General features: G+C 43.5%; 1 protein-coding gene across 1 annotated transcript in view; it reads left to right on the plus strand.

The window, feature by feature from the left end:
• Window positions 1-27,943, plus strand: part of SCML4 (Scm polycomb group protein like 4) — a 65,012-nt gene that overhangs the window by 36,935 nt on the left and 134 nt on the right. Inside the window, exons 5-7 of the mRNA XM_030946073.1 lie at window positions 361-555; window positions 15,048-15,311; window positions 23,396-23,541. Coding sequence (XP_030801933.1) covers window positions 361-555; window positions 15,048-15,311; window positions 23,396-23,541 — 605 coding nt within the window. The remainder of the gene's footprint in view (window positions 1-360; window positions 556-15,047; window positions 15,312-23,395; window positions 23,542-27,943) is intronic.

Consider the following 27,943-nt stretch of genomic DNA (forward strand, 5'->3'; position numbering starts at 1 on the left):
GCCTACCCATCACTATTGGTGATCACTGCACATCACTTTCTCTGCCCTTCCTTAGACCAGGGTATCATGATAGCCTCCTTCTAATCACACGACACAATTTTCAGGTGGATGCATATATTAGAAAACCTTGCACTGCTGGCCATGCCAATCAGCATCTTTCAGCTCTCCGGGAGGGAGGTGATCTGGGTCACACAAACTCAGCTCCTTAAGCTATTCCAGTTTGTTATGTGCTTCAGGTAAGGTAATTTTGCAAAATACTTTAAGACATGCAAATACTTGAGTAAAATTATTTCCCCTGCTCTCATTCCCCTTTCTGCCATGCACCCACAGGTATTGAATTGCTCCTGTTTTGCTTTCCAGTTTCAGCTTCTTTTGAGGGGAAGCAGCATCTCCAGAGCCTGCTGGTAGTGAACAGCATCGGGTACGTGCTGCGCTTCCTGAAGAAGCTGTGTCGCAGCCTGCTGTGTGACAATCTCTTCAGCAACCAGCCCTTCCAGCAGCACAGCGCCGGCACAGAGAGCCCCGAGGGCTGTGAAAGCACACGGATGGAGGCAGGTAGGCTGCTTGGTCACCTGGGCTCAAGATGTAATCCAGCAAGAAATGACTGTCCTTTCTTGGTGCTGTGTTGTATTTGTGGGGTGCCCCGTGGCAGGGAGAAATGATGAATCTGACTCCATGTTCTTAGAAGGCTAATTTATTATTTTAGGATGCTATATTATATAAAAGAATACTAACTAAACTATACTAAAGAATACAGAAAGGATACTTACAGAAGGCTAAAAGATAATAATGAAAACTCGCGACTCTTTCTCCAGTCCAACACAGCTTGACCCTGATTGGCCAGTAAGTCAAAACAATTCAGATGAAACCAATGAAACAACCGCCTGTTGGTAAACAATCTCCGAACACATTCCAAAGGAGCAAAACACAGGAGAAGCAAATCAGATAATTTTTGTTTTCCTTTTTCTCTGAGGTCTCTCAGCTTCACAGGAGCAAAATTCTGGGTGAAGGGAATTTCCAGAAAATATGACTGTGACAGTACTCTGCTGTGTATGATAGGGAACTGCAGGCCTCTGTGGGACCCTTCTGGAGGGAGGCAGTGAGCTTTCTTGTGGTATTTTCCCAGTGGCTATAGAGGAGGTGGTGTTTGGGTGAGAACCACTGTGCTGAGGTGCCCCAGCAGAGAAATTTTGGGCCAGCACATTATGGTAGCACAAACCTAAGGTACACATTATTAGCTGTAGCACAGACAGCCTGAATCCAAATCTGCCACCTCCACCCATGGGTATAAACCTAAATGAGCTGTGACTGCTAAGTGATTTGCTTTGCTACTTGCAGGGATGTTTCTCCTGGCTTAAAACCTTCTTGGACCAGCAATGTCCCTGTCTTAGTGCTTGACCGTGTGGGGCAAAGCCTGGAGGAGCTGTGGCATGAGGCAGATGCATCCAAGGATGGTGGTGGTCCTGAGGGGCAGCTGCCCTGAGCAGCACTGAGCTCCCAGGTAGTTCTGAGCTTCCTTCTTGTTCATATTCTGGGGCAGGGTGCTGGCCCCACACAGCCCCCACAGAGCTGGGACATGCCTGCAGCCCCATCTGCAATCAGAAGCTGGGAAGCTGCCCTGGGCCCTTACTATGGCATTGCAAAAGCTAGTTTAGAAAAAAAGGAAGATGTAAATTATGGGCATGAGCCTTCATTTCACCTGCAGTCTTTCTCCTGACTTAAAAAATTTTTCCTTTTCTTTTATTAACAACACTGTGGATGTTTGGGGAGGACACTCTCTCGTGCATTCAATTTAATGGCAGATACATGCTGGCAGATGAGAGAAGGATGTTTTAGTGTCCACAATCATGATTTTTGAATCACTTGTTCACCAAGAATACCCTCAGTGTGTGCTTTGCTCACCAAAATGGGAGAGGGCTGTGCACACGGTGCAGAAATAATCTTTTTGTACAAAGAAATCCAACTGCCACTCTTACACATAGGGGAAGAAAGGCAGAGCCCAGACTGAAAAGCAGTATTTTTCTTTCCTCTCCACTAGGACATTTGCAGCGAGCTGAATGCTTCTGAGAGGTCAAGGGATTTCTGTAGCACCGAGGAGTGCAGCCCAGGAGGCCTGGCATTTGCGTTTGCATTTGCATTTTAATTTGCATGTATATTTGCATTTAGTTTCTCACGGCAGGGCTGTGTGTGAGAGAAGGCAATTCCACAACCTGAGTTTTTTCAGTTGCTGTTACACTCTGAGCATCTCCACTCCCACAAAATTCCAATGCAGATGTCCCTGACACCATCCTCACTGGATCTCCCCAGACACTGAGGATGGGCAAAACATTATTTTTCCCTCAGAATAGACAAGGGATGTGGGTGTAGGCAAAGCTTCTTTCCTGGGTCTCCCACTGTGGGGTGGGGTGTGTATGTGTGTGTGCAATCAATAGCCCCCAGAAGCAGCATGGGCTGGGCAGCCTGGGCTAGTCAGGTAGGTTTAAATTAGCCATGAGGAAGAAATTCTTTACTGTGAGAGTGGTGAGCGACTGAAACAGGTTGCCTGGAGAAGCTGTGGGCGCTGCATCCCTGGAAGTGTTCAAGGCAGGTTGGATTGAGGCACTGAGGCTATGTTTAATGCTGCATTGCCTAAATCTCCTTCCATCCCCCCAGGAGACAGCATTTTTCTGCAGCAAGGTCAGCCTGGGGGTTCCTCTGCTGCACAGAGCAGAATCAGGGCTTCCCCACAGCGCAGAAACAAGGAGGGCCAGTGATGAGTAGGAGCTCTGCTGCAGATGGGTCTGTGAGGGCTCCTGTTGGGATAAAGCTCTCGTGGAAGGAGCAGGGCCATGAAAAAACACCACAGGAAGCCACACAAAGCAGTCACATTTTTCATTGTTTCTGTTCCCCATCTTGTAATCGAGATGTCCTTTCTTTTAAAATCATGTGCTTTTCAACCCCTTTGCACCAATGAATCTAATCCAGATATTGACTTTGGTGCAGTTACCCTTGATTTACACCATCAGAAGGGAGAGGAGAAACCAGCATCGTGTCCAGCCATATTAATCCACTTACCCCACACAGGAGTCACCTCTTAACCTTGCCCCAGAGCACATGCCCCTAAGCCATAACTCACCTGTGCTCACAGCAAGCTGCCAGATGCTAATGGCTGTGTACAGGCCAGGTGGGATTTGTTGACATACGCACATATCACTTACAACTGTGTTTTACATGCCTAGGAAGTGCACACTCATCAGGCTGTGCTTAGAGCTGCAATGAGCCTTGCTGGCTGTGCATCACCCTCCCTGCACCTGAGCCCACGCTCTGCCTGCCTTGCCAAGGGCCCTCACCTGTCTCATGCCTCACATGAGACATTCCCCGGGGCTCTTTCTCAGCTGTGAAGGGACCTTCTGGCTCATGAGAGTGATTTGTGGGGAGCAGTTGTGGGATGACTCCCAGGCCTCCTGGGAAATGCCCAGCTTCTGGTCTGCATTGCAGCAAATCCTGAGATGTTATCTGTCACCACAGCACCTGGGTTCAAAGCACCTCTGAACCTGCACGCCAAAATTGTCCATGGGAGCAGCAGAACAGTTTGAGCTTAAATGATGGCAAGACCTGGGTGGCCTGTGCAGAAAACCCTGTGAAGTGGGACAGGGGCTAAATGATGGGAAGCCAACAGAGATCCCGTAAAGTGTATCCACTCTGAATTCAGATTTCATCATTTGTCTCATGCTCAGCTGATGGAGGCTTGGATGGGAGCATGAGAAAGGTACATTTCTAGGACACCTACACACTGTTGACATGCACCTATGAGATATTAGATTATTCTTCAGAGGAAACCATGTTTAGAGGAAACTAAAAAACTTCTGGCTAGTCTGATGGTGGGCACAGAAATGGGAGAAGTCTTTCTTTTATGTGGGAAGCATTAAGTTTGATAAGCTTTCCCTATCAGTCGATCCTTTCCTTGCTCTTTCTGTCCCAAACCTTGGGTTTTGGCTATTTTGTTCTGTTAGACCGTTACATGGAGCATGACTGCATGTGGCTGCAGCAAAACTATGCAAGAACTTTGGTGGCCACCCTGTATTGTTTTTATCACAGAGGAAGATGGGAAAGCCTGTGAATAAGGTCCCTAGGCTTGCTGTTCTCCCCATGGCTAAGTCAAATTTGGAACCATATGGAGTTCCCTACCACTATCCACAGGAGAACAGCTTCTCTTCTTGTTGCACTGGCTGGAAGTAGGGATCTATATGGAGCAGAAGCACAGCAGGATGCTAGTGCCTCTGTCTGTAGGAAGGTGGGCTCTTCCTATCCACAAGCCCTTGAAAAGCTGGTATGACAAGCACAATAGCAATGCATGATAGCAGTGTGACTAAGTAGGCAAGACACTGGCCTGGGAATTGGATTTTTATAAGAGACTTTGCTATTGACTATGTGGGCAAGCCACTCTTCCCTGCTGTACCTTTATTTGAGTATGTGTCAAAGGAGGGCAATAATTCTTGCCAACATGTGCAAAGCCCTTCTAAAACAGCTAGGAAAAAAGGAATAATATGATAGAAAACCACATATTATTACAATCAATATTTTCTGTTGCAAGCACCAAATAAACAGCAGCTCAGAAGTTTCAAGCCCTGAGAGAGTAAGAAAAATGCTGTCTTTCCCCTTTCTAGTACCATGGCTTGTTTAATCTTGTCTTGTTGCATGCTATGAGGAACAGCACTCCTGGCTTCTCAGCATACTCAGAATAAATGGCTTTTATGGCTATCAATAGCTTCAGTGCTCCTCAGCATTTAATTACCTGCAAAGGCCATTTATTGCCTCATATATTCCTCTACCATGATCATTATCCTTTAAACAATAAATAAAACATTAAGGTCACTCTTAAAGAGGGAGCAGAGACATCCAGCCACAACAAAGTATAATATAAAAAGTTTATATGGTCTTTGGGGCTTTTGGATTGATGGCAAAGCCTGCAGTGCAGTTGAGAAAGGCTGGGATAGCCTTCCTTCCTTCCTTCCTTCCTTCCTTCCTTCCTTCCTTCCTTCCTTCCTTCCTTCCTTCCTTCCTTCCTTCCTTCCTTCCTTCCTTCCTTCCTTCCTTCCTTCCTTCCTTCCTTCCTTCCTTCCTTCCTTCCTTCCTTCCTTCCTTCCTTCTCCTTCCTTCCTCCTTCCTTCCTTCCTTCCTTCCTTCCTTCCTTCCTTCCTTCCTTCCTTCCTGCCTGCCTGCCTGCCTGCCTGCCTGCCTGCCTGCCTGCCTGCCTGCCTGCCTGCCTGCCTGCCTGCCTGCCTGCCTGCCTTCCTGCCTGCCTTCCTGCCTGCCTTCCTGCCTGCCTTCCTGCCTTCCTCCCTCTCCCGCACTCCCTCACTCCCTCCCTCACTCCCTCACTCCTTCCCTCCCCACCTGACACAAATGGCCACAAGGCAAGGCATCCAACCAAGGACCCTGGTGCTGAGGTCCTGATGTACACTAAGGAGCAAACCCTGGCAGAAAGAAAAATAAGAGATGGATGGAAGAGAGAAAATTCAGCTGTGATGTATTTTGCCTGGACTCTATAGAATTGGCAGAATTGGATAAATGGAACTTTCTGACCTTTAAGTTGTGAGATTATTGTTTGCTAACTCACAATGAAGACTCTTTTCCTTTAATTTTATGAAACTGTATCTCTTTTGAATGCTAAGCAATGAAGCTGCAAGCAGACATCTCTTCAGCAGCCAGCCCCAGGGAAATCCTCCTTCCCACATTCTGCCGGGCTGTTTTACCTTCACTGACTTTAGGGGCTGCAAGGAAGTTCATTCCTTTTGAAAAGCTACCCCTGGAGGGGGTAGGCATTCTGCTCTCAGCAATGAGTGAGGAAAAGCCCGAAGGCCTTTTTGTCCTTCAGCCCAAGATGTGCTCAGTGCCGTGGCACAGACACCAACAGTGCTGGATATTGCCTGGGCTGCAGCCATGGAGGTTGGGAAAGAGAGCCAAGCTATGAAATAGAATTTAAGGATGCTTTATTTCTCCATATCAAAGGGTATGCATAAGGAAAGTGGATGAAATGATGGGCATAAATGCATGAAGCATGATGGATGAGATCATATCCACTACAGAAAAGAATACCCCTGGGTGTATGCATTTAATTCAAGCTTTACCAGCAGTCATGTAGAGGAAGCATGGACACTTTCAGAGCCCTAGTCAGGTAAATTATGTGATTGTTACTCTGTTTTAGCCCCAGATTTAGCTTTAACTTTGTTTTAACTGGTTAAGACCTTCTCCCTAGAGCTATATGATTCCTCTAGGAGATGTCTGAAGCTAGTAATCCAGGCTTTTATTTTAAATAGTTTAAATTAAAGTTGAAACAGGAATTTTCAATCCTGAACTTCTAAAATATTGATCCAGATACCTGTGATCCAGTATACCAGTATTTCAAGCAGTCACATGAGTGGGCCACAAGCCAGAAGTGGTGATGGGAAACCTCTGCAAGTGCTGCAAGCATAAGTCAATATGACTCACCTGGTTTTCAAAGATTCGAGTGTGAAAAAGGGTGAACCTCAAAATCCAGCACTTATTAAGTAAAACAAGAAAGTTTTTGGAAGAAAAGGGAACTTCTGCTTGTGAATCTGGATGAGAGGGCCCTTGCTTCTGGGACTACCTGGTTTGTGGTGCCTATGGCAAGGCCTGGGCTTGCACCTCCATGGCAGGAAGCTGAGAGTGGGGAAAGGGAATCTGGTATTTAGGCTGCTTCAATATGACAGGTTTCAAACAAGATTCAGAATTTTTTCCACAGGACATTACTGATTTTTGCTTGGATGTTCAGTTTTTCAGCTCAGTTTTTCACATTCCTCATGTTGGTCTCTTTTTTAGCCTTTTATCGTCATCCCTCCCTTATCTGTCTTTATCTGCCTTCTGTTTCTTTCTATCCTTTCCCAGTTCACTACAAAACAAATGGAACCCCACACACAGTGGCATTTCCATGGAAATCATCCACTGGTTTTCTTGAAAAATCTTGGCCACTTTTTAATCAACAGGGTTCCCAAGTTCCTTAGGATTTATTTGTTTGCAGTAATTATACAGAGTACATCAAAATGCCTTTAGGAAAGTAGTAACCTGCAGCATCTGCCTGAAGAACATTAATTTGTTGGCAAAATGAGTGCAAAGCAGGGGATTAAAGCAATGAAGAGAGTACCAGAAGCAAATTGCTGGTGGTGACATGCAGTTTGGTGTTTGTGCTGGCCATGGACAGCAGTGAGCAAGGTAAGGGTGCAAGGCAAGGAGTTGCACCACCAGCAGCTGGGCAAGAGAATTACATCCTCCAACTGAAAATAAGCTGCAAATGGTGGCTTGGGGAAGGGAATCAGGTACTTTAAGGTGGGTTTCTTCATGGAAACATGACTTAAACAAAAAGGTGGCAGTGGCTTCATCAGAGAAGCCGGATTTTAGGAAAATGCAGTGAGGCTGGGGATGAGTCCTAGGATGGGGTCCCAGGGGTAAGCCCAGCTCACCAGCAACATGGCACAGTGATGTGGGGGGAAGCTGGCTCTGTAGGAGCATGGAAAGAGGAGGGGATAAAAAGGCTCAGCAAAGGGGAATTGGCAAGTTCCTAGCTGCTGGGATTGAAGTCAGCCAGGGATGTCAGAAGCAGAAGCAAAGAAGACAGGAAAAGAAAGGTTTTGTGAAGGGGAACTAAGACTTTAGGGCTCGTATATGTTGTACTTATACGAGAAAGAAAGACAGAAGAAATATCAGAAAGACAGAAGAAATATCAGAAAGGCAGAAGAAATATCAGAAAGTTCAGCAAAGCAGCAGCACTGGGCAGGGAGAAATGAAGAAAAGACTTTATAAAAGATCTTATACCCGCATACAAACACGTGCACAGGCTCATGCTTTATATGTACTATTCTACGCAATTTCTGGATGAGAATATTATATTTATTAATGAGCAAACACAGCTTATTTTGCAGTCACTGCATTTTGCTGTAGACACGTCACTTCTTGTATCTCAAATTATTTGTTTTTCAAACAATAAAAAAATTACTGTTAGACATTTTAAGCCAGTACTAAGCAATATGATTAAGGGACATTCATCATGGTGGTAGCAAAACAGAAATGCACTAAGTACTTCATCTGCAGAGAAAATACCTTGAAATTTTCAAATAACACAGTCATTTTCATCTAGTCTATTTTGTATACAGCTTTTTTGTGACTTCTATCAACGCTGATTTATAGGGATACAGAGTGCATTATAAACTACCCTGACAGAAAAACCCCTCCAGCTACTGCTAGAAGCTGGAAAGGGAAAAGATCGATCGCAGCCTCTCCCACCTCCCTCTGCCATGGCAGAACCATTGCTGCGCTGAGACACAAAACCATACAGCCCTGATAAATCTTCTTTTCATGATGTACACTTAGGTATAACATAAAGGCAGGGGAGGAGGGAAGAAAGAGGAGGAGCAGGTCTGAAATCAGGTGGAAGAGACCAAAGGAAGACTTTTACTACAGCCTAGATCCCTGTGTCATTGAATTCCCTTTGCCTGCACTCATGCATGTGCCTAAACAATTTGCCTGTGCTGTAACATAGGACTAAAACCTCTCTGTTGTAACAAAATGCATTTACTCAATCTTCCCCAAGCACTTTGAAAATGGAAAAAATTCCTCAATGGGTTATTTATTCACATGAGCACCTTTTATTATTAAATCTAATATATTTGTCAGCAGCTAGCATTTGAATTTACTCTATCTTTTTATTCAGTTTGGACAATAAAACCATGTTGATCTGTTCCCAGCTGGTGTCATTCCCTAGTTCTACTGCATTAAGCACAATGTGGCTGTTGTCTGGGCTGCAAACACTCAAGGGAAATTGTTTAAATAATGAAAAAAAATTGCTTATGCTGAAGACCTAATCAGGACAGCATTGGATTTTGGAAAATTCTCTAAAAAATTTAGATTCTTGATGTTAACTGACTGGCAGCTTCTCCTTGGGGGACTCAGCATTTCAGTTACTGCAAAATATTTTTTAGCAGCTAGGACACAGCTAGATGATACATGGTGCAGTAAAGCTTCAAACTAAACCCTGGAGAATTCATTTCAGGTTTTATCTCCACAGTGTGACCATAGTTTCAGTTTTCATAATATCTGCATTCACAAGTGAATGAGGCATATTTACATTTTCCTGTTCTGACTGACTACTAACCCCCCCCTTTTTTTCCCCTGTGGATGCAACTGTGTGTTCCTATAACCCATGCAAATGTTCTCCCATAGACTAAAAACCGCAGGTGTGACAGCCCTGGCTGCTGCTGGCGGATGCCCTGGGCTGCCTGCTCTCTCCCTGCCTCTCTGCAGCAGCCTCAGGGATGCTGCGGCTCCCTGGGGATGTCTCCATGCCACTCCGCCCTGGCAGGCAGCGAGCAGCTCGGCTCTGCTGCTACAGACCAGATGTCACTCCCCATAATGTTTTCCTTGTCCAGCCACGGGTTGGTGTGGAAAAGGCCTGGTCCCTGCCCAGCTGTGTAGGGGGCAGATGCATGCACCAGAGAGTGGTGCTGACACGGTGCAGAAACATCTGCTAAGGGGTGACATCATATTTTCATTGTGCTGCATGTCTGGATGGGCAACGGAGCTAAAAGGAATGGGCTGGTGCTGTAATCCCAGAGTAAATCACAGCAGCCAGAGCTGGAAAGTCTTAGTCTATCACAGGAGACTCTTATCTTTAGATAGCTGCATGCAGGCTCAAACTGCAGGGAAGATAAGGACTGTGGTATATTCCTGACTGGACTCAAATGTGTGAGGCTGTTTGGAAGGAACAGAAAAAAATCTTTTAAAATCCTTTAAGAGTTGATGTTTAAAACAGAAGATAGCAGTTCAGAGCCAAGGCATATCTTTCATAATCTTAAATACTGTTTATACCTTTCTGCTCTCTCCCTGTCTGGCTTACACTAGATTGAATTGATGGTTAAACTCATCTGAAGGACTTCCTCCTACACTTCAGCATTTGCTTTTTGTGTTTCCCCACTTCTATTTTTCTCTTCATGAAGGCTGAGATGCAGGGTTTCTAAGCTGCTGCTTAAACCTGTCCCCTCCCCCCTTCCCCCACTCCTCCCTCACCCCTCCCATCTCCCTGACAGGGCAAATGCCATCCTTGTGCAGGGAGCAGGAGCCAGGCTCAGGAACTGTAAAATTGAGGCAAAGATAAAACCATACCAAGAAGGAGCCTCTCGATAGGAATTTGACACTGTGGCTGGCTCCTCTCAAAATGACTGGGAGATAAAAAAAGACTGTCCCTGGCTATGAGAAAGGAGAGGTCTGAGGAAGCTATGATATCATGCTGCTTAAAATATGGAGTTCACATCTGGTCAACCCATTATAGACAATATATGGTAGCACTTTAAAAGGTACAGAGAAGGGTCAGAGGACAAAGCCCATCACTAAATGATATGAGGAATAGGAGACGACACAAAAAAGGTATAGTGGGGGCAGAGAAAAGAAAGACAGAAATAAATCTGTATTGACTGTGAGGAAAAGAAATTAATGGGGAATTTAATTAAAGAAAATACAAATGATTGAGCATTGCAGGTGGTAAAGTAAAAGGATATGAAATAACATTAAAGTATTGTCCTAGAAAGAAGGGCAGTTGTCCTGGGAAGCTACTGGTGTGTAAAAGGGGACCTTGCTGGCTTGGGGATCAGTGTCCAGCTGGCTCAGAGCAGGGAGTGTTTCCAGCAGTGCCCCAGGCAGCCTTCACCCAGATGCAGCCACTTGATGGCTGTGCAGGATATGGTCTGTTAGCTGGGAAAGGGACTCTGGTCCCACTTCACTGCCCTGACCTTGGGCTCTGCTGTCCAAGCAGCGATCTGGGGATGAACCCAGCAAAAGGCATGGGAGTACCAGGAAAGGGAAATCTGGGTCAATGAAAGTGTGAGATGGGTGGAAGGGGAAGAGCCTGGGGAGAAAGTGGCTATGAAAATGATATGCGTGGGAGGAGGGAAAGTAGAAAAGAGAGATAGGGAAATAACTGGCAAAATGGGAAAAGATAAGTCAAGATAGTGGTATTATGGCAGAAGAGAAGGAGGAGGGGGTGACAGGGAAGAACAGAGGGAAAAGCAATTGTGGGGGGGTATAAGGGAATGGAGGCTGAGAGAGGTAAAGGGAGAGAAAGATGTAACACGAGCAGTGATGTGAGAGTAGCAGCAGGTGAGGAAAGTGGTGCAAGACATGTTTGGCCTGGGAGCAGAGAAGGCAGAATAGAGTGTCTCTGGGGTGTACAAGTAGATTTTGCCTGTAGGAGAGATTCTAACAAACTAAGTTTGGGCTTTTTTTAAGATGTAGAAGAAAAAGTAAGAGATTAGATCTGCTCAGGAAAAGGTCAGCTAGGGATCATCTTTCCTGTGTATATACTATTCTTCATTTCCTGCTTGACTTGAAATTGATTTTCATTTGCTTTTCTAATGTACAGTAAGAGTCAATTCTTTTGTCTTCTGGAGTGTCTCTATTCCCAGATGCTACCAAAGGCCCAGTGTTTGTATTCTGCAGTCACACATGCAGCATGCATCCATGGGGCACTGCACAGTGGCAAATGAGTACTGCTGGGGCAAAGAACTCAACATTTGACAGAAGTGAGAGACAAAACAAGAGTTTTCCTTCATCTTAACGGAGAACTGAGGTCCAGAGTTAACAGATAACCTGACTAAGGTCACGCATCTTCAGGAATTTGGCTAGGAATCTTACAGACTGCTACTTTTAAGAAGCTCAGCTAAGGAAATGCACATTTTTTTAATTGGGAAGGCACCTGATGCTTTTTTTCTCTCCTTTGATGCATTTTGAGGTGTGCTGGATGTAACAGCCTTGGGCTTTTCAATCCAGCTGCCTGTGGACCATTCATGGAAAGGAAAACTGCCAAAGTGGCTTAAGCATCTCAGGGTGGTGAGCAGTTGTAGCAGAGACTGCTGTGCTCAGAGCAAAAGCTCAAAGCAGCTTTCTCATAAATCCTGCTTTAAAGCATTGTGTACTAGTTTGTCACTAATGTGTGGGAGTGACTACCTACAAAATAAAATATGAAAGTGAGTCAATACAGAAGGGCTAAGCTACAGATTTATGAACTGTTGCGTTTTCAACCCCAATAGAAATTTATATTTTCTTCCATTGTCTCAAAAAAAGTGTCTTTTCCCTAATTGACCAAAGTGGGATTAGAAGCTGTGGTGGCTATATACTTTACAAAGCTTTCTGGGAGCTTACAAAATGCAGATTTTTTTTTTTATACACATCATCAGTGGAACCTCAAGTCGTGCAACTTCTCTGTGGTGCCAACTAACAGAGAGCTGGAAAAATAGGAACACAAAAGCTTCCACAGGGTTTTTTGGTTTTTGGGCAGTGGGCCACTTGAGATGATCCCTGCTTCCCTCGGTCCCATGAAGACATTCATATAACTTTTCAAATTCCCAGAGCATCTTCCACTGGGGGATGTTTCATACAGTAATGAATGGAGGCTCTGGCTTGTTCCATGGCAATAGGCATCATTCCCATTCTGGAGCCCAAAGCAGAGATGTTAAATAAGTTGACCTAGATCAAGAAAAGTTAGGAAGAGATCTGACAGAGATTGGCTCCTTGTTGTAGCCTTGTACACAATTCATGGGTGTTCTCCCTTCCACAGGGAGGTGATATCTGTGCGTGTCTTATTTCACACAGACTGTTGAGACATCCATCAAAAAACCCCTGGTGTCTGCTCAAAAATTTTGGAGTAATTTACACCCATGGCAATAAAAGCTATATGCTGTTTATTTAGCAGGGCTCTTTTAATGTGCTGTTTGTTGTTTTGATGGTCTATGTCTTCTTCATATTGTAATCATATTAAAAGAGCATTCTTTTCCTGGAATAAAGAGGTAATGATTCACAAGAGGCATAATTATTCCATACAGTGCAGGCAGGATGCTGCAGAAAGAGCCATCTTCTTTATGCATAAGAGGCTTTTATTGCAAGTGTTCTACACAGTAATTAAATTCCTTTGAATGAGGAGCCTTGATTGGATTTTCTTTGGTTTATTGGGAGGAGTTTGAAAAGCAAGGTATTTAGCTCAATCACTATATAATTTTGGCATCTGTTGGAGGTTACGGGGAAAGGTTCAGAGTGTCTGATGCCCATTTCTCTTATGTGTTATGTTATCTGAACTCCCTTGAATTCAGTTGGATTACACCCTATCTGTATTTGTATGAGAATCAGGCTCAGAAATTCCTGGCAGAAAGCAGCAGGACACCTGAATGCATGCTGTAAGAATCCAAATCATCTAAGGGAAAAAAGCCTTGCTAAAGGAAAGTTACTTGCAGTTGCAAAGGCATATGCCCAAAAGCAAGAAAATTTCACGTTTGCAACTTGCCTTCAAATTTGATGTTTGCCTTATGCTGAGTCCAGCCTTGGCCCTGAATGGGACAAAATTTAAAAGAAGCAATAAAATAGAACAATGTAACAAAAATCTGTGCTGTGGCCTGACACACAAGTCAAGATGATGGTATGGCACAACTTGTATTTGAGTTTTTGAGATAAATCATGTTTGTTTAACATTGACTATGGTACACAGCTTCCAAGTAATGTTGGTTTGGTTTTTTTTTAAGGAAAAGAGTGAAAATGTAAATTAAAAGGAATACTCTGTTATATAGAGCCTCAACATCTATTAGCAATGGAGTTTGTGTCTTATGGCATAAATTACAGCACAAATTCTTCTTGTTACTCAATAAGGCTGCATAACACATCAGGAGGAGAGTGTTGCTCAGGCCAGGAAGCTGATGTGTGACACCATGAGGGAAATTTCACCCTGCTCTGATGTCTCTGGTGGGAGAATACTCATGATGAGGAAAGTGGCCTTTTCAACAGCTCAGAAAAATGTCATGGGGCAATGGAAGGCACTTCTCTAATCTAGGGGCTCCCTGCCTGCCAGATGTTAACACCCAGTGGGAATCTCTAAAGCGCAGGTTGCCAGCAGGGTTCTGTGAAGTTTGGGATCTCATAGAGGTTTCCAAAGGCTCTGCTTGTATCCCAGCAGTGATACTTGGGCTGGGTGACAGAAGGGCTGGTTTTGTAGGGAGAATGGTGAGAAAAAGGAGGAGGAAGACCTGTGGCCATGTTTTGTGAAGACAAAAAAAAGGCAAATAGGAAAGACATGGATATGAGGAAACTGGAGGAGGAAGTCAGTGACACAGGCATGGAAATGTCAGTGACAAACTTGAGCCTAAATGTGAGGGGAAATGGCAAAATATACCTGTGTGCTGTTAAACCTGGAGCTAGACCTGCCTCATGCCTGCGTGTTAGACAAGCATAAGGGAGTGTAAGTCTCCAAAATAGGTCTTGAAGTGCAAAATTTGGATTATTGCCAGGAATCTGAAAAGCAAGGTATTTAGCTCCTACATAGTGTGAAAATTGCAATGGAGAGGACAGGAACCATCATAGCAATGGTTTGCAGTTGTCTGTGATGTTGGCACATTTGAACCTGAGTCGGGTCCAAGTGACTCACACATAACAGAGAACTGTCCATGAAAAACCTTGGGTGTGCTCATCAGTCATCAAGCCTGTATCCTTGTGGAATAGTGGGCCTGATGGATGTCTGCAGCTGAGGATGCTTCTGATTAATTTTGGTAATTGCAGCCAGAATGCTTTGCTTTATTACCTTCACTCCTTCCTACTGACTGCCAGGCATTTTGAACCTAACAAACTGCCTGTGTCATTGTCTTCCCCTGTCTCCTTCCTTTCAATCCTCTGGTCTTGGTGTATTTGAGGAGCACCATGAGTCCAATTGGACCTGGGCTAAGTGGCCCAGGATTTTACAGAAAATAATATTGTAAGCTGACACGGATGACTCATATCAAGCCATATCAAGTCCCTCTTGTGACTCTACTGACTTTGAATGGTTGTGTTTCCCTTCACTGTCTATTAATTCTCAGCAAGGACCTCTCCTGGGGCCAGCTGTCTGTACAGAAAGTTGATAATGGAGTTACACTTTGTGACAAAAAAAATGGGAATTTTGGCTAAAAAAATTTTTTGTTTCAAGGGTTGATTAAAAAAGTTTCTGTTTTACTGCTGTTTATTTTGTGTCTGGTCTTCCTGAGCAGAGACAGTTATACCTGAGGACTACCTGGCTGATGCTCCAAGCAGGAAGCAGTACAGTGTGGATCCTGCCGACGCTGCCCTGGGCTCCACGTACACTGTGCGCCAGAGTCCTGCAGATGGACGCCCTGCTGGAGGCTCCTCTTCCTCCTGCAGCCATCATCCTGCCCACATGGCTTCAGGGGGCTCCTCAGCTACTGGCCTGCGGCACCAGACCTCCAGCCCAACCAGAAATGGGGCCTATCTTGAAGGAAACCACCAAAGAAGTGGTAATGTAACACCTTCCATTTAGCAATGTGTGCTGCTATGCTGCTGCTGTGCTGCAGTCTTAACTCATTCCCAAATTCCCAAGAAAATTAGTAAGGTGGTTCTGTGATGGAATCCATCTAGACCACTCCTGCTTCTGTTTAGAAGGGGAAATAATAACCTATGTAAGCACAAAATCAGTCTGTTCACCATTAAGTAAAAAGGTGGAAGTTTTGTAATGCTGTTGTTATGTAAGCATATGCATTACATATAATTGTGTGGCAATCACACCTGTTATTATCAGCTCAGATGTAAGGACACTAATATATAAGGCATCCCTCCCAAAAATTTATACTGCCTACAGGCAGGTACCTGTTATTTGTGTGACACCAGCTGGGTACAAGATGTGATGCAGAGCAAACCCAAATATTAGTGCCTACCTCAAAGCATTTACCCAGAGGTTTTGCTTCCTAGCTCTGTGCCCATCCCGCCCCTTTAATTACGTACCAAGCCAGATTTTGCTTGAAAAAGACTCTTTAACAAAACATATGTTTTTAAAAATCATTCAGCTCATGGCTTAAGGCTCTTTTATTCTTCAGGAAGCAAAGTCACAAGAAGTTTATCTGCAAATTCAAGAAATGCCATGGAAACCACTGCATTCAATGATTCTTCTTCCCTTTCTTTGTATTTTTGTTCAGTTTCCATTTGCTGGGGCCCTTGCTCCACTCATCCACTACAGTTCCTAGTGGTCATGCTTTTTTTCCTCTTGAAATTACCCAAGTTCATCAGATGGGTTAGCTATTTCACTGAACTTCAGTTAACTTTGTTTGCATTTTCCAAATTCTCAGTCAACAGGTCTTTATCAGTAGTAATGCCAACAGTGTCTTCACCCCTTACTAATTATTCAAACTTCATGTATGCATTTTTCATTCTGATGACAGATCTAACAAAGGAGTTGAATGTCTCAGCCATTTTAAAGTCATTAATTTTTTCCTTTCCTCATTTATTAATGGAATCTACTACCACTCTAGTACTATTTTTTTTAAATCTTGATATATTTGCAGAAGATTACTGGTTCTCTTAGCCCCTTTGTCTACCATTATATCATTACACTGTCTCTTTGCCCTTGCATTTCCCTTGGAAGCTTCTGTTGATTCTGCATATTCTTGCTTGGAAGCCATTCCAGAGTCTCTTTCTAGTATCCTTTTCTTAATCATTACTTAATTCTTTCACATTCCTCACTTCCCCAACATCTGTATTATTTCTTGTTCCTGAACTTTCAGTATTTAATATTTTAGAACATTATTCTTCCAAAATATGTATTACAAGTATTTACCCCTGTATTTATTTGTTTATCTAAGTTTGCCTTCTTAGATATTCAATACCTACCCAAAACCATCACTGACTTTGCTATTATTTTTACACATTTGCTTCCCTGGTTTAGCCCTGTGTTAGTCTATTGTAGAGACCACTGGTAAGTGTTTGGTTCTTGTAATTATCTCATTCTTTACTTACAGAGTCAACTTTACTCAAAGCAAAGTGGATAGTACAGAAATACACTGCAAACAGCTTGTAAAAGTTTGTCACTAGGAACTGGTGGCCTTAGTTACAAAGAAAAGGGAATGAAAAGCCATTTTCTTTCAGATCTTGTTCAGTGCCTCGCAAGGTGGCATAATCAGGTGTTGGGAGGACAAGAGGCTCACTGTGCAGAGGATTCACTTACATCTCTCCCACCACTTCCTTAGAGCCTCCTAGCAGAACCGGGGCCCTTCCACCAAGCTTTATAGTTAGCCACTCTGAGGAGCCAAGATTTACCAATATTGATACTTACTTGCCTTAAAAATCTTGATCATTCTTCTTGGGATCAGTCATTGTCTGTTTGTAGCACATGTGAAGAGCCAGGGCAGCTCAGAGCAAAGGTCTGTCTAGCCACACGCCTTTGTCTCCAGCAGGAAACAGCAGCATGCCCCAAGGAAAGGGACCAATGCAGAGATGGTGGTGCATCCCTCTCTGCCTTCAGGAATTTGTGGCTCAAAGACTTCCTCAACCAGAGGTGGTAGATTCATACATAGTAACCCTTCAAAGATTTTTTTCCTCTGGAACACTTGATGGCTTACTGAATACTTTGTGAATTTTCAGAATACACAGAACTTCTGTGCATAAGAATGTGTTCTGTGGAGAAATACCCTGGTATCAGGGGACAGAAACTATGTTCAAGGGACTGAAGCTTAAAATCAGAGCTTCTTAAGCTTGTTCAGCTGCATTGCTTTCCCTTTTTGTTTTACACTTTGAATGTCACTATTTCCCAGTCTTGGCCAATGTTTTATGAAACCTCCACGTAGTGCTGAGCAGGAAGCTAAAATTCAGGAGACACCTATATCTCTCTTTTTGTGATTTCCCACAAAATCCGCAGTCGTTACTAAATGGTAGGCTGAAACAGGGCTCGTGGTTTTTTTCGAGAACTGAATCAACAAAAAAGTCACTGAGTCGTCATGCAATAAGCTTTACAGGTTCCTGTTTTACTCTGGCTTTAAACCATTAAAAGCCCTTTGAGGAGCAAAGAGGGAGAGATTGCTTTTGAACCAGGCATCCATGACATGAGTGCCACTGAAGCAGTCACAAGAGACTTGAAACTGCTACATATACTACCTGGGGTTAACAGAACTCATCCCAAAACAGCTTAGTAATTTTTATGTGACAGTCATTTGACACTTGCATAACCTAGTTCCTCTGAGGTCTCTGGGTCATTTGGCCAGCTCAACAGTAAAGGCTTCCTAAAACAAATGTATGCAGTGATCATCATTAAAATGGTTTTGGATTCATTTATGTTGTTGGAGTTTTCCTAATTTTTAGGCATTTATTAGTCCTGGTATCACCCATTGTAGATTAGGGTCTACCATTGGTGATAGGGTAGGGGTAGGGTGTAGGGTTTGCCTACGTGCAAACCCATACAGGGTTTGCCGTCAAGGTCCCTAACAATCTGTGCATGAGTTTTTCTTCTTCCTAGGCATAATTTATATGTTGCTGAAACACAAGTAAGCAAAGATGAGTAAGTGGAGCATGTCAGTCTCTGTTCTTATCCTCTTCAGTTTGTATACTTACGAGGCAGAGACGGGCTCATTAAAAAGAGGAAGAATTTATCTCTGAAACCTCAAACCAACCCTGTTTATTTATGGATAGTTTTGAAAAATAACTTGCCTTATTTATCATGGTGGGCAAATATCATGGAAAAAGCCATAATCATAAAACATATCTCAGTGCATAGCAGAACATGTCTTTCAAGTGGAATGGATGAGATTAAACCTCAAAGCTCTCATTAATGCGATCGGAAGCCTGATGCCTAATTCTCCTTGATTATGCTAAAAAATTCTGAATAAAAAGAGCAAAAAATATAAAATCTCATTTCAGAAAGCCAGTTGGGGCTGCAGACAGATAAACATGCACTTTTCTGTCATCATTTGCCAAATTGAAGCTTTTAAATTAGAGAAGGAATGGTCAAGGACATCATAAACCTTTCCAAGCTTGCTTACATAACAGACAAAGCCTTTATCCCAAGTATGAAGAATTGTGTGTTCAACCACACTATAATAACCTTAACCTTGCCCTGTAGCTTGTTATTTTTATGGAGATTTTATTATCCAGTATTAGCAGTTAATTATTATCACCTGAGGGTCTTTGTTAAAGTGGCAATCCTGCTTATTAGTACACATATTTTCTGAAAACATCTGGGGGCATGGGAGTTGAAATTTCTCTTTTTCCAGAATAATGCTGCAAGCAGTTCATGGGGGGCAGATCCAGCACCGCCCCAAGGCAAAGGAGCTGCTGATGGCACTGTGAGCCTCAGCGCTGTATTCAGCAAATACAGCCTGCCTGCTAATTTTTGAGGACATTTCAGTCTGAAAGTTTCAGTGCTTCCAGCGAGCTGCCTTTTTGTTTCACCTACAAAGGAGAGGCAAAGCAAGAAAAGCCCGGACAAATATTTAATATTTGTGCAGGTGGATGCTGGCTGCTCCTGCAGCGGGCGAGGAGCACCTGCGATGCTGCATCCCCGCACGGGGCTGCCAGCGGGAGCGGCTGCCGCCCCACTGGGACAGAGACTCTGCTGGGATGCCTTGCAAGGCGGAGGACACCAGGCAGGTGGTGCCCGACATGTCCTGCCAGCACTGGCCAGTGCAAGCAGGTGTGCTGAGCCTGATCTTTGCAGAGCTCTCTGCTGATCGTGGCTTCTCAACACCCTGCCCTGCCCCACATATCCTGTAGTTGTGTTCTCCTGGTCCCCTGCTTGTCTGTGCATCTCTTCTTCTCCTGCTTGGTGTGCCCTAGATTTTTAGAAAAGTATCTTAAAGCCTTCCTCCTTTCCTTGTTTGTAGTGGAAGGTGGTTTGTTTTTTAAAATAATTCCCATTCCTCTGCACCTTTGAGGGTCTGCTACTTCTGCTTAGTTTCAGTAGATCTACTACTCCTTATTATCTGCTCCAGTGCAATCAGAGAGAACCTTTTAAAATTTCATTCCCACCCCCTTCCCCTGAGGCAAAGAAATCATTTAGGCCTGCAGCAATATTAAAGTTCATCTGTCACTCCCTTTCCACTCTTATCTATCAATGACTATATTCCCTCTGGGCTCTGTTTGTTTGCCAAGAACATATTTAGGGAGTCTGTTATTTGTCTTTCCTTCTTTTGCAGGTTTAACTCCATTTTAGCATTTTATTTCCTTGTCATGCCTCTGCAGCCATTTGGCTGTTGGCTCTGTCTCCATTCTCCTTCTCAGGAGAGCCCAGAAGTTAGAGATGAGTGGCAGAGAAAAGTGTGGGGTGAAAATTCAGACTGAGTCAGGCCACCTCTTTCCCTCAGCTTCACTAGCTTTTGCCACTGACCTGGTAGTTCCAGCTGTTTTTGTGTGGGCAGTGGTCTTGACTGGGATGCCTGGAGACGTTCCCCTGCAGAGGAACCTCTTCACTGTCCTTCCCCAATATCGTCTGAGGCAGGAGGGGAAAGTGCTTCCCTCTGATTGCCTAAATTTCCATATCTCATTCCATTAATTTGACAAATTTTTGCCACCTGTCAAAAACAGGAAATTGGATTTGACCTAGATTATGATCTCTAAAAATAATTATTGGTCGCAAGCACTCCCATCTCTTTGTAATCTGAGTATTCATTATCATCTTGATTAATTCTGATGACAGGATGGCATAGGATACCCAGGAGACATGAGACTTCCTCATTTATCTAATTCTTAGGTTAAGTGTGAATACCTTCAGATATGAAAAGAATGTATAGCACTTGCCCTGCCGCCATCAAGCACTTTTGTGCTTCATATAATCTTTCACCAAAGTGATGCTATTGAAAGAAACCCCATGCCTTTGTGTAGACATGAAATGATCTATTTTCTTTTGTAAATTGAGAAATTACACTCAGATGGGTAAACTACAATGTTCAAAAGCCAAATAAATTAATCAACAAAATTAATTATAAAATATATGGAAAAACAGATTGTTTCCAGACTCATCAGCTAAAACCTGACATTTTGCTGCAAACTGGGGGTATCTCGGTTTTATTAATAACATTTAAAGGTAGCTCCTTTCATACAAGTAAGTTAACATACCTTAATTTATGAAAAAGCAGCAGAGAATCCAAAACTTGATACTAAGTAGGTACATAAAGACAAAAAAAGTATTTGAAGAATTAGTATTGACGCATAATTCTTGTTTGTACATTATACTTTCCCTCAGGCATGGATTTGAAAGGGTTATCTTCACCTACTAGGGTCTGGAAGAGTTCTAGCCATGCAGTCTCTTTAGAAAGGTCATTTATATATTTGTCTTTCAGAAATCACATTTATGCTATTGATTGCTAGATTGCAAAGGAGTGAATAGATTCCCCCTGTCATTTCAACCTTTTCTTCTCATCTCGCTTCCTTTTATTACAGATAGTTCCAATACCTGTGAAGGCTCCCAGCTGCACCTGGGGCTCTCTTCTCCCCTTTGCCCTTTCCTGGGCAGGTTGCAGGCAGGAGTCAGTGGGCTGCAGGCTGCCCTTTCTATTCTGGTGTAAATCCCAGGCTAAGTCCTCTGGGCTTTCCTTACATTTATACAAATTTAAGGGAAAAATATTTTCCTCAGTAGTGGCACATTTCCCCTGACCACATTATGGCAGTAGCAGAGAAACTTCTGCAGTCTTTTGGTCACAGCCAAACCTTTCTCTCCTCCTTCTATTTTCTGATTAGTTTGCAAAAGCCTGGTCTTTTTCCTGACCGTTGGTTTGAGGTGATGCAGTGTCCTATGCCTCCACACATCAGCTCTCATCCAAACCACTGACAGATCACAAAGGGGAGAAATACCCCTGTGTCTCCAAGACAAGTCTCAGTTCTCCCACTTGTCCCTGACAGAGTTACTCATTGTTACTGATGATCCAGGGGTTGGCCCAGACTACCCTGTTCGTTGTTTTGCACTCTCTGTCTTCATTGTTTCATGCCAAAGGCTCCAGATGGTGTCTGTGCCATTGTGTATTGCATTTATTCTGTGAGCAGAGCCCAGGGTCACCTGAGTCCATACAAACACTGGTCCTCGCTGTCTAATTAAAAGGACCTGCGGCTGTTCCTTGTCCTTTGTATCCAGAACAGTGACTTAGCAAATGAGAGTGCAATTATCATGATATTTACATCTCATCTCATTATGAAAACCATCGACCAGATTTGCACATTCATAGCACTGCTGCTTTCTGGAGTTCATTCTGAGTAACTGCAAATACACCTCGTTACATTATACTGTAAAATGAGCATGGTGGCAAGGGAAAAAGGACAAATATGCACATAAACCCATTATTGGGTGTATATGGGCAGAGTCCCAGCTAATATAAATCATCAGAGCTCTATTGAAGTCAATGGAATGACAATCTACACAAGCCCCAAACCCACATTTACTCACATGCATTAGGATTGTGTTTGGAGTCATGCATGGAGATTCTCACGCATCTCATCTGTCTTTGTAAGCTCTGGAGAGCTTATCCCTTCTCTCCTCAGCAGTTGAGATTGCCTCTTGGTTACTTGGGGTATTTCCAGGCTCTAGTTTAGGTGTCTGTGATCTCCCTCTACACACACTCTTCTCTTTAATTTCTGGTATTCTGCAGTGTGTACTTGCTTTTCATTTGCACTTCTCTCATTAAAAACTGGGCCTTGACAGAAAGAGATGAGCAGATGTGAGCAAGTAACATTTAATGCATCTGTGTCCTGCTGCCTGCTAATGCAAAGTTTGCCTGGTGTGGATATAAACAAATGGAAACAGCTTTCCTGTAGCCTAGCATAATATAGTTCTTGTGGTAAGAAGCAGGATAAGAGGGGGTACAAATTATATTCAGGTGGAGATTGAGATTTATAATTCTGCAGAGACTAAGAATAAAAACATAAATGCATTTTCATTCCAATGTGCCTTTATTCATTTGATTTAAAGCTACCGCAAGCTGAAGTCGCCTTAAATCATCGAGGGGTTATATCATTAAAAAGTCACATGTGCAATGTTCATCTTCACATGTTTTAGTAACTTCCCAAATTGGCATTCACTGGGGACCGTCAGCTTTGTGAGAGACTAAGATTAGGAAGATACTGACTGAAAACCTTCGGCTAAGCTCTAAAAGAAGTATGAATATCTGAATGCAAATTAAAAACCCTGTTTGCTAAATCCTGATTTTATCCTCTTGCCTTCACATTCAATAGCAAATTCCTTTGTTTAGTGCTGAAGAACTTTCTCTCCAGGTGTGAGGGGAGTGTCTTCTTGAGCCAAGATCCCTGCTGCTGCAGATCAGACAGCCAGGGGCAGCTTGGTTTAAGAGCCTGGCAGCTGGCACATTTTTCCTTCCCCAGCAGGGACCTAAGGGTTTCATGTTTTTTAACACAATTCACCAGCTGGGATCACGTCTTCCAATAAGCAGTCAAATTGGAAACTTCTGCAAGGCCCGTTTTCCCCTATGCCACCATCTCAGGCCAACGCTTGCACTCAGAGATCCAATGTCCAGGACTGCAGTGAGGCTGCTAAAGCCCTGCACACACAATCCCAAACTGAGGAAACCTCTGGATGCCATTGTAATGCACTGTTGTGGGCTTTTTGTACCCATAGCCTCAAGTCCTTCACCTGAACACCAAGATGCAGCTCGGCCATCAAGCAAGAATCCTTTGACCTGGACGGTGGAGGATGTGGTGCTGTTTGTGAAGGATGCAGACCCTCAAGCTTTAGGCCCTCACGTGGAGCTCTTCAGAAAACACGTATGTAGAACGCTATCCTTACCACCTCTAGGTAATTTAAGTCACAAGAGACAGCCAGCACATGTCACACATAGCCCCTCAGCTGCCTGGGGCTTCCTAAACCTGGTTGAATGCAGGGCCTGGCAAGGAGTTCAGCACCTCTGGAGGGTTTGGGCTGAAGAAATTTCACTTATCCCTTGAGATGGTGGTTAAACACCAGGACAGGCTTTGTGAAAAGGTGGACGATGCCCCGAACTGGTCAATGTTAAAGAGGCTTTTGGAAAGTGCCCCTAATAGCACAGTGTCATTTGGTCAGCTCTGAATTGCTCTGGCAGTTGGACTAGATCATTGTAGGTCCCTTCCAAATGAAACAGTCTTATTCTATTCTATTCTATTCTATTCTATTCTATTCTATTCTATTCTATTCTATTCTATTCTATTCTATTCTGTTCTATTCTGTTCCTTTCCGTTCCATTCCATTCCATTCCACTCTATTTTGTGCTGTATTATGCTACTCTATTAATTTATACTTCAATGGGGAAAACCTAACAGTGTCTTTAGAAAATGCTCACTGCTTGTTCCCAGCTACTCCAGCATAAATCGTTTCTATGCCAAGCGTTAGAGAAAGCACTGAGGATCTGGTGCTCATTTTTCATTGTCAGATTAGCACAAAAAAGCCTTGTTTCAATGACAATTTTTTTCTCAGGATATGTATGATTCTTCTCTGAGGAGCATTTTTTATGTGTCTCTAGATATTTAGCAGGAGAAACCCAAACCGGCCAATATTTTAATCTTTTCCCCCTCAGTATTATGTAACTACATAACCAAATTTAACAGACCTGCTGACTCTCTAGAGGATATGATAGTTGCTTTTGTGAGGATAACCTCCAGTGATGGAAATTTTATTCTCCTTAATTAGTAAAGGGGAGACTTGTCTGATCTGGAGTTTCTTGTTCTGCTGCTGTATATGGACTTGACATCAATGTACCTATTAGCATTTTTTGCCTTCTCTCTCTCCTTAATCAATTCAGTCTGGCTATGAAAAATGGATTTTACCCTAGAAGTGACTTGTTTGTGTTTGGCTGGGGGTCGTAAGTTTTCACGTAAGTGCCTGGACCTAGGTCTAAATGAGAATTGCTCCCCAGCCCTCAGTGCTGACCAGCACCCCCAGTGCTGCAGAGACAACAAGAGGGCTTGATCATTCCTTGACCCTATGCCAGCAGAGACAAGTGGGGCTGTGGAGCTGCAGATCAGAGCTGAGGGATGAGAGCTGAGGGAGGTAAATGCACTTCCAGCTACACTCTGCCTCCAGGGTTTCCAGATGCAGGAGAGGAGGTGGCTGAGGAGCAGCTGAAAATGAAGATGACCACAGGCCATGGTGTCTGCTCACCCCAGGAAGGTATTGAGGCCATCTGCCATTCTGTAGACAGGTGTGTGGGATGAGAACAGCAGCAGACACAGCGGTGTAGGGCCAAATCTGCAGGTACAGGTTAGGTGCCGGCCTGCCTTTCCTACCTTCTGCCTTATAAGCTGATAATGAAAGCATGGCCTATATTGGTCATGTGGGCAACCAAGCAGATAAACAAGCCACCTTCAGATTTGAAGGAACTTGCTATAAAATGAGTTTCTGACAATATCAGAAGGGGCTGTGCATCAAGAGAAAATCTTCTTGCAAGAGAGTGAGAATTTACATGGTCTGAGGCATACAGGTATATCCCAAAGGGAAAAAAAGCCAACTTTTAAAGTTTGTATTGTAAATATGGAGAGTGCAAAAGCACTAATTTTGTCGAGTTCCCATTTGTACCAAAGTGTGCTTTTATATAGCAGCAGGGCCTGGGAATGCTCCAGGCAGTCATGGGCCAGCTGCACTGGAGAATGCCATGATACTGCAGCTGCTCTGTGACCAAAGAGATCAAGCTAAATTGCCACTAAAGACTGTCCCTGTCATTCTCTGTTGCACACCCAGCACCCATGGGCTCTACTTATCATTGGTTTCCTTGTAAAATATGCCATAGGTGTGAGAACCTGGGTGTGATTGCCACACAACTCAATTCAATTACACCTTTGAGTTATATATATCCCTGCAATTTTTCAGCCTTCAAACCTCATCTGGATAGGCACAAAGACCCCAGGGGTGAGAGACAAGTGATTAGTCCATTAACCTCGGCCATCTTCCTGTATGTTCAATCTTTCCATGGAGCAGGTGCATAATTTACTTAGAAGCACTTACTGTCATTGGCAAGGCCCAGCTATCGCCCGAAATAGTTGCTTTGGCAATCAGCTCATCTGGGCTGGGAGAGAGAGGCTGCTGGGGCCAGCAGGAAGAAAACAGCTGGAGGATGTATCCTGAATGTGGGCAGTGTGCTTTCCTGCTGCTCTACCAGGCCATTTGGGTGTTGACCTCAGTCCTCAGAACCAGCTCTTCCAGCCTGCAGCCCACATCCTTCACTGCCCCAAAAGGCGCTGCAGGATGTCCTGGCTCTGTCTGCACTTCCCACCAGGAGCAGAAGCTTTGCTTCTTGCCAAGACACCTGAGGAGCTCTGTCACAGGTAGCTCCTAAGAGTGTCCACTAAAGATTGAGAAATTTCCTGCACCTCCCATTGGCTGTTCCCTGCTCTGTCAGCAGGTCTGTGTGCCAAGGACAGCTGAGCTCATCACTGATGGAGCTCTTGGTCTCACAGAAAGGAGCTGCTGCCCTGGCCAGGGACCTTGCAGCAGCACCGTGCGAGATCCCAGGGAGTCTCCATCAGCAGGAAAGACTTGGCAGAAAGATAGGGGGAAAGGAAATGGAGGAGGGGAAAGGGGGTGGCCTTGATGGCACTGAATGTTACCAGTCCCAGACCTGGTTCAAAATCTGCTGGGGCTAATGTACATGTGGGAACCACGTTATCAAAGTCTTCTTTCTTAAAATTATTTTTAAAAGGGCTGACACAGTAATACTGTAAAGAAGTCAAGCCAAGAATCTGCACAGGGAAATGGCTAATATGGGCTATTTAATTGGATTTGAATGCTCCCTCTGGCATACTATTGTCATGGAGTTTAATCTTGACCCCTACACAGTAATAATAATGGAAATAATAAAATGCTGAACTCAACATTTAGAAGCAGCTGCCTCCACACCTGACCCTTGACAGTGTTTTTACCCTATGGCACCACAGTTAAAGGAGTTCTTATTTTATTTCTTATGCAAATAGTAATTATATGTAACACTTATTCTTACTTTACATTAGCTTCTTTAAAATAATGGCAAGGAGAGTGGGGAGGTGGAGAGAGTTTCTATTATGGATAGAGTGGGGGTTGCAAAATGAGGAGCATTAATTGATTGAGTTAATCAGAAAGTGACCTTAACTGCTCATCAGATAAATCACCTAGTGAATGGAATAATAATGATCAGGGCAAATTAGGATCCATAGCATTGCTTAATAAGTAGGCAATGGATCACAGTGGAAAGATTTGGCCATCAAAACCATAGAACACAGCGTAGACAGCGTAGGCGTGTGTGTATCTGTGTATGTGTATGCACACACACACATGTAGCACTTGTGATGTTTTAGCTCTGACACTCCAAGTGTGTAAATGTGCTGGAAGTGGTGGGAATGGGTAGTATTTTTTGGCAGATCCACTGATAGAGTCAGGAAAAACCAGACAGGCTTTGGGTCCAAGGAAGAACAGTACAGCTGAAAGCATTTGTGTTCTACAGCCCATAGTAAAGGAGAGTCTGTTTCTCTGTGGGCTCAGGCTTCTTTTGCAGTAGTACTTTGTAATTTCAAAAGTTTTCAAGCCAACAGTTCTGGGATAAACAGCTAAACTTAGTGGCAATTTCTTCCATTTACATGGGGGTTAAATTAAAATTTAGCAAATTTAATAATAAATGCAATTAAATAAGCAAGTTATTGCTGTCTTGAATATGAGAAAAAAACATATATATATATATATATACACGCACCTATACCATATACTTGCATCACTGGGTATAAGTGTACTGGGGATATGTGAAACCCACAGATAGCTGGGGACAAAACTGAAACTGAGTTCCAGAGGTGTTCTATTAGCCGTTTAATATGGCTACATCCTTTGCTGTCTCCATCATTCATACCTTTCTCTCAAGCCTGACTGGCTTTTCTCAGAATTGCACTTAGAGTAACACTGATTTGTAAAAAATTCTACTTTTAATTGCAAAATAAATTGAAAACTGAAATTAATCTTATAGTTCCTTGAAGAATAAAAAGTAGTATTTAATTAAACCTTCCATTATGGCTTCCTTCCATCACACCTCAGATTTCAATTTTTTTAATGAAATTTCAAAATGCATGACATTTCAGGTAGCTCTACCCTCAGTGACATGCTATTCACCTTGTTTAATGTGTCAGGACACAGCACTTAAAGGGGGGTTAACTCATTTTGATTCTCTTCCTCTCTTTT

Source organism: Camarhynchus parvulus, chromosome 3, assembly GCF_901933205.1.
Source record: "Camarhynchus parvulus chromosome 3, STF_HiC, whole genome shotgun sequence".
NCBI classification, from domain to species: domain Eukaryota; kingdom Metazoa; phylum Chordata; class Aves; order Passeriformes; family Thraupidae; genus Camarhynchus; species Camarhynchus parvulus.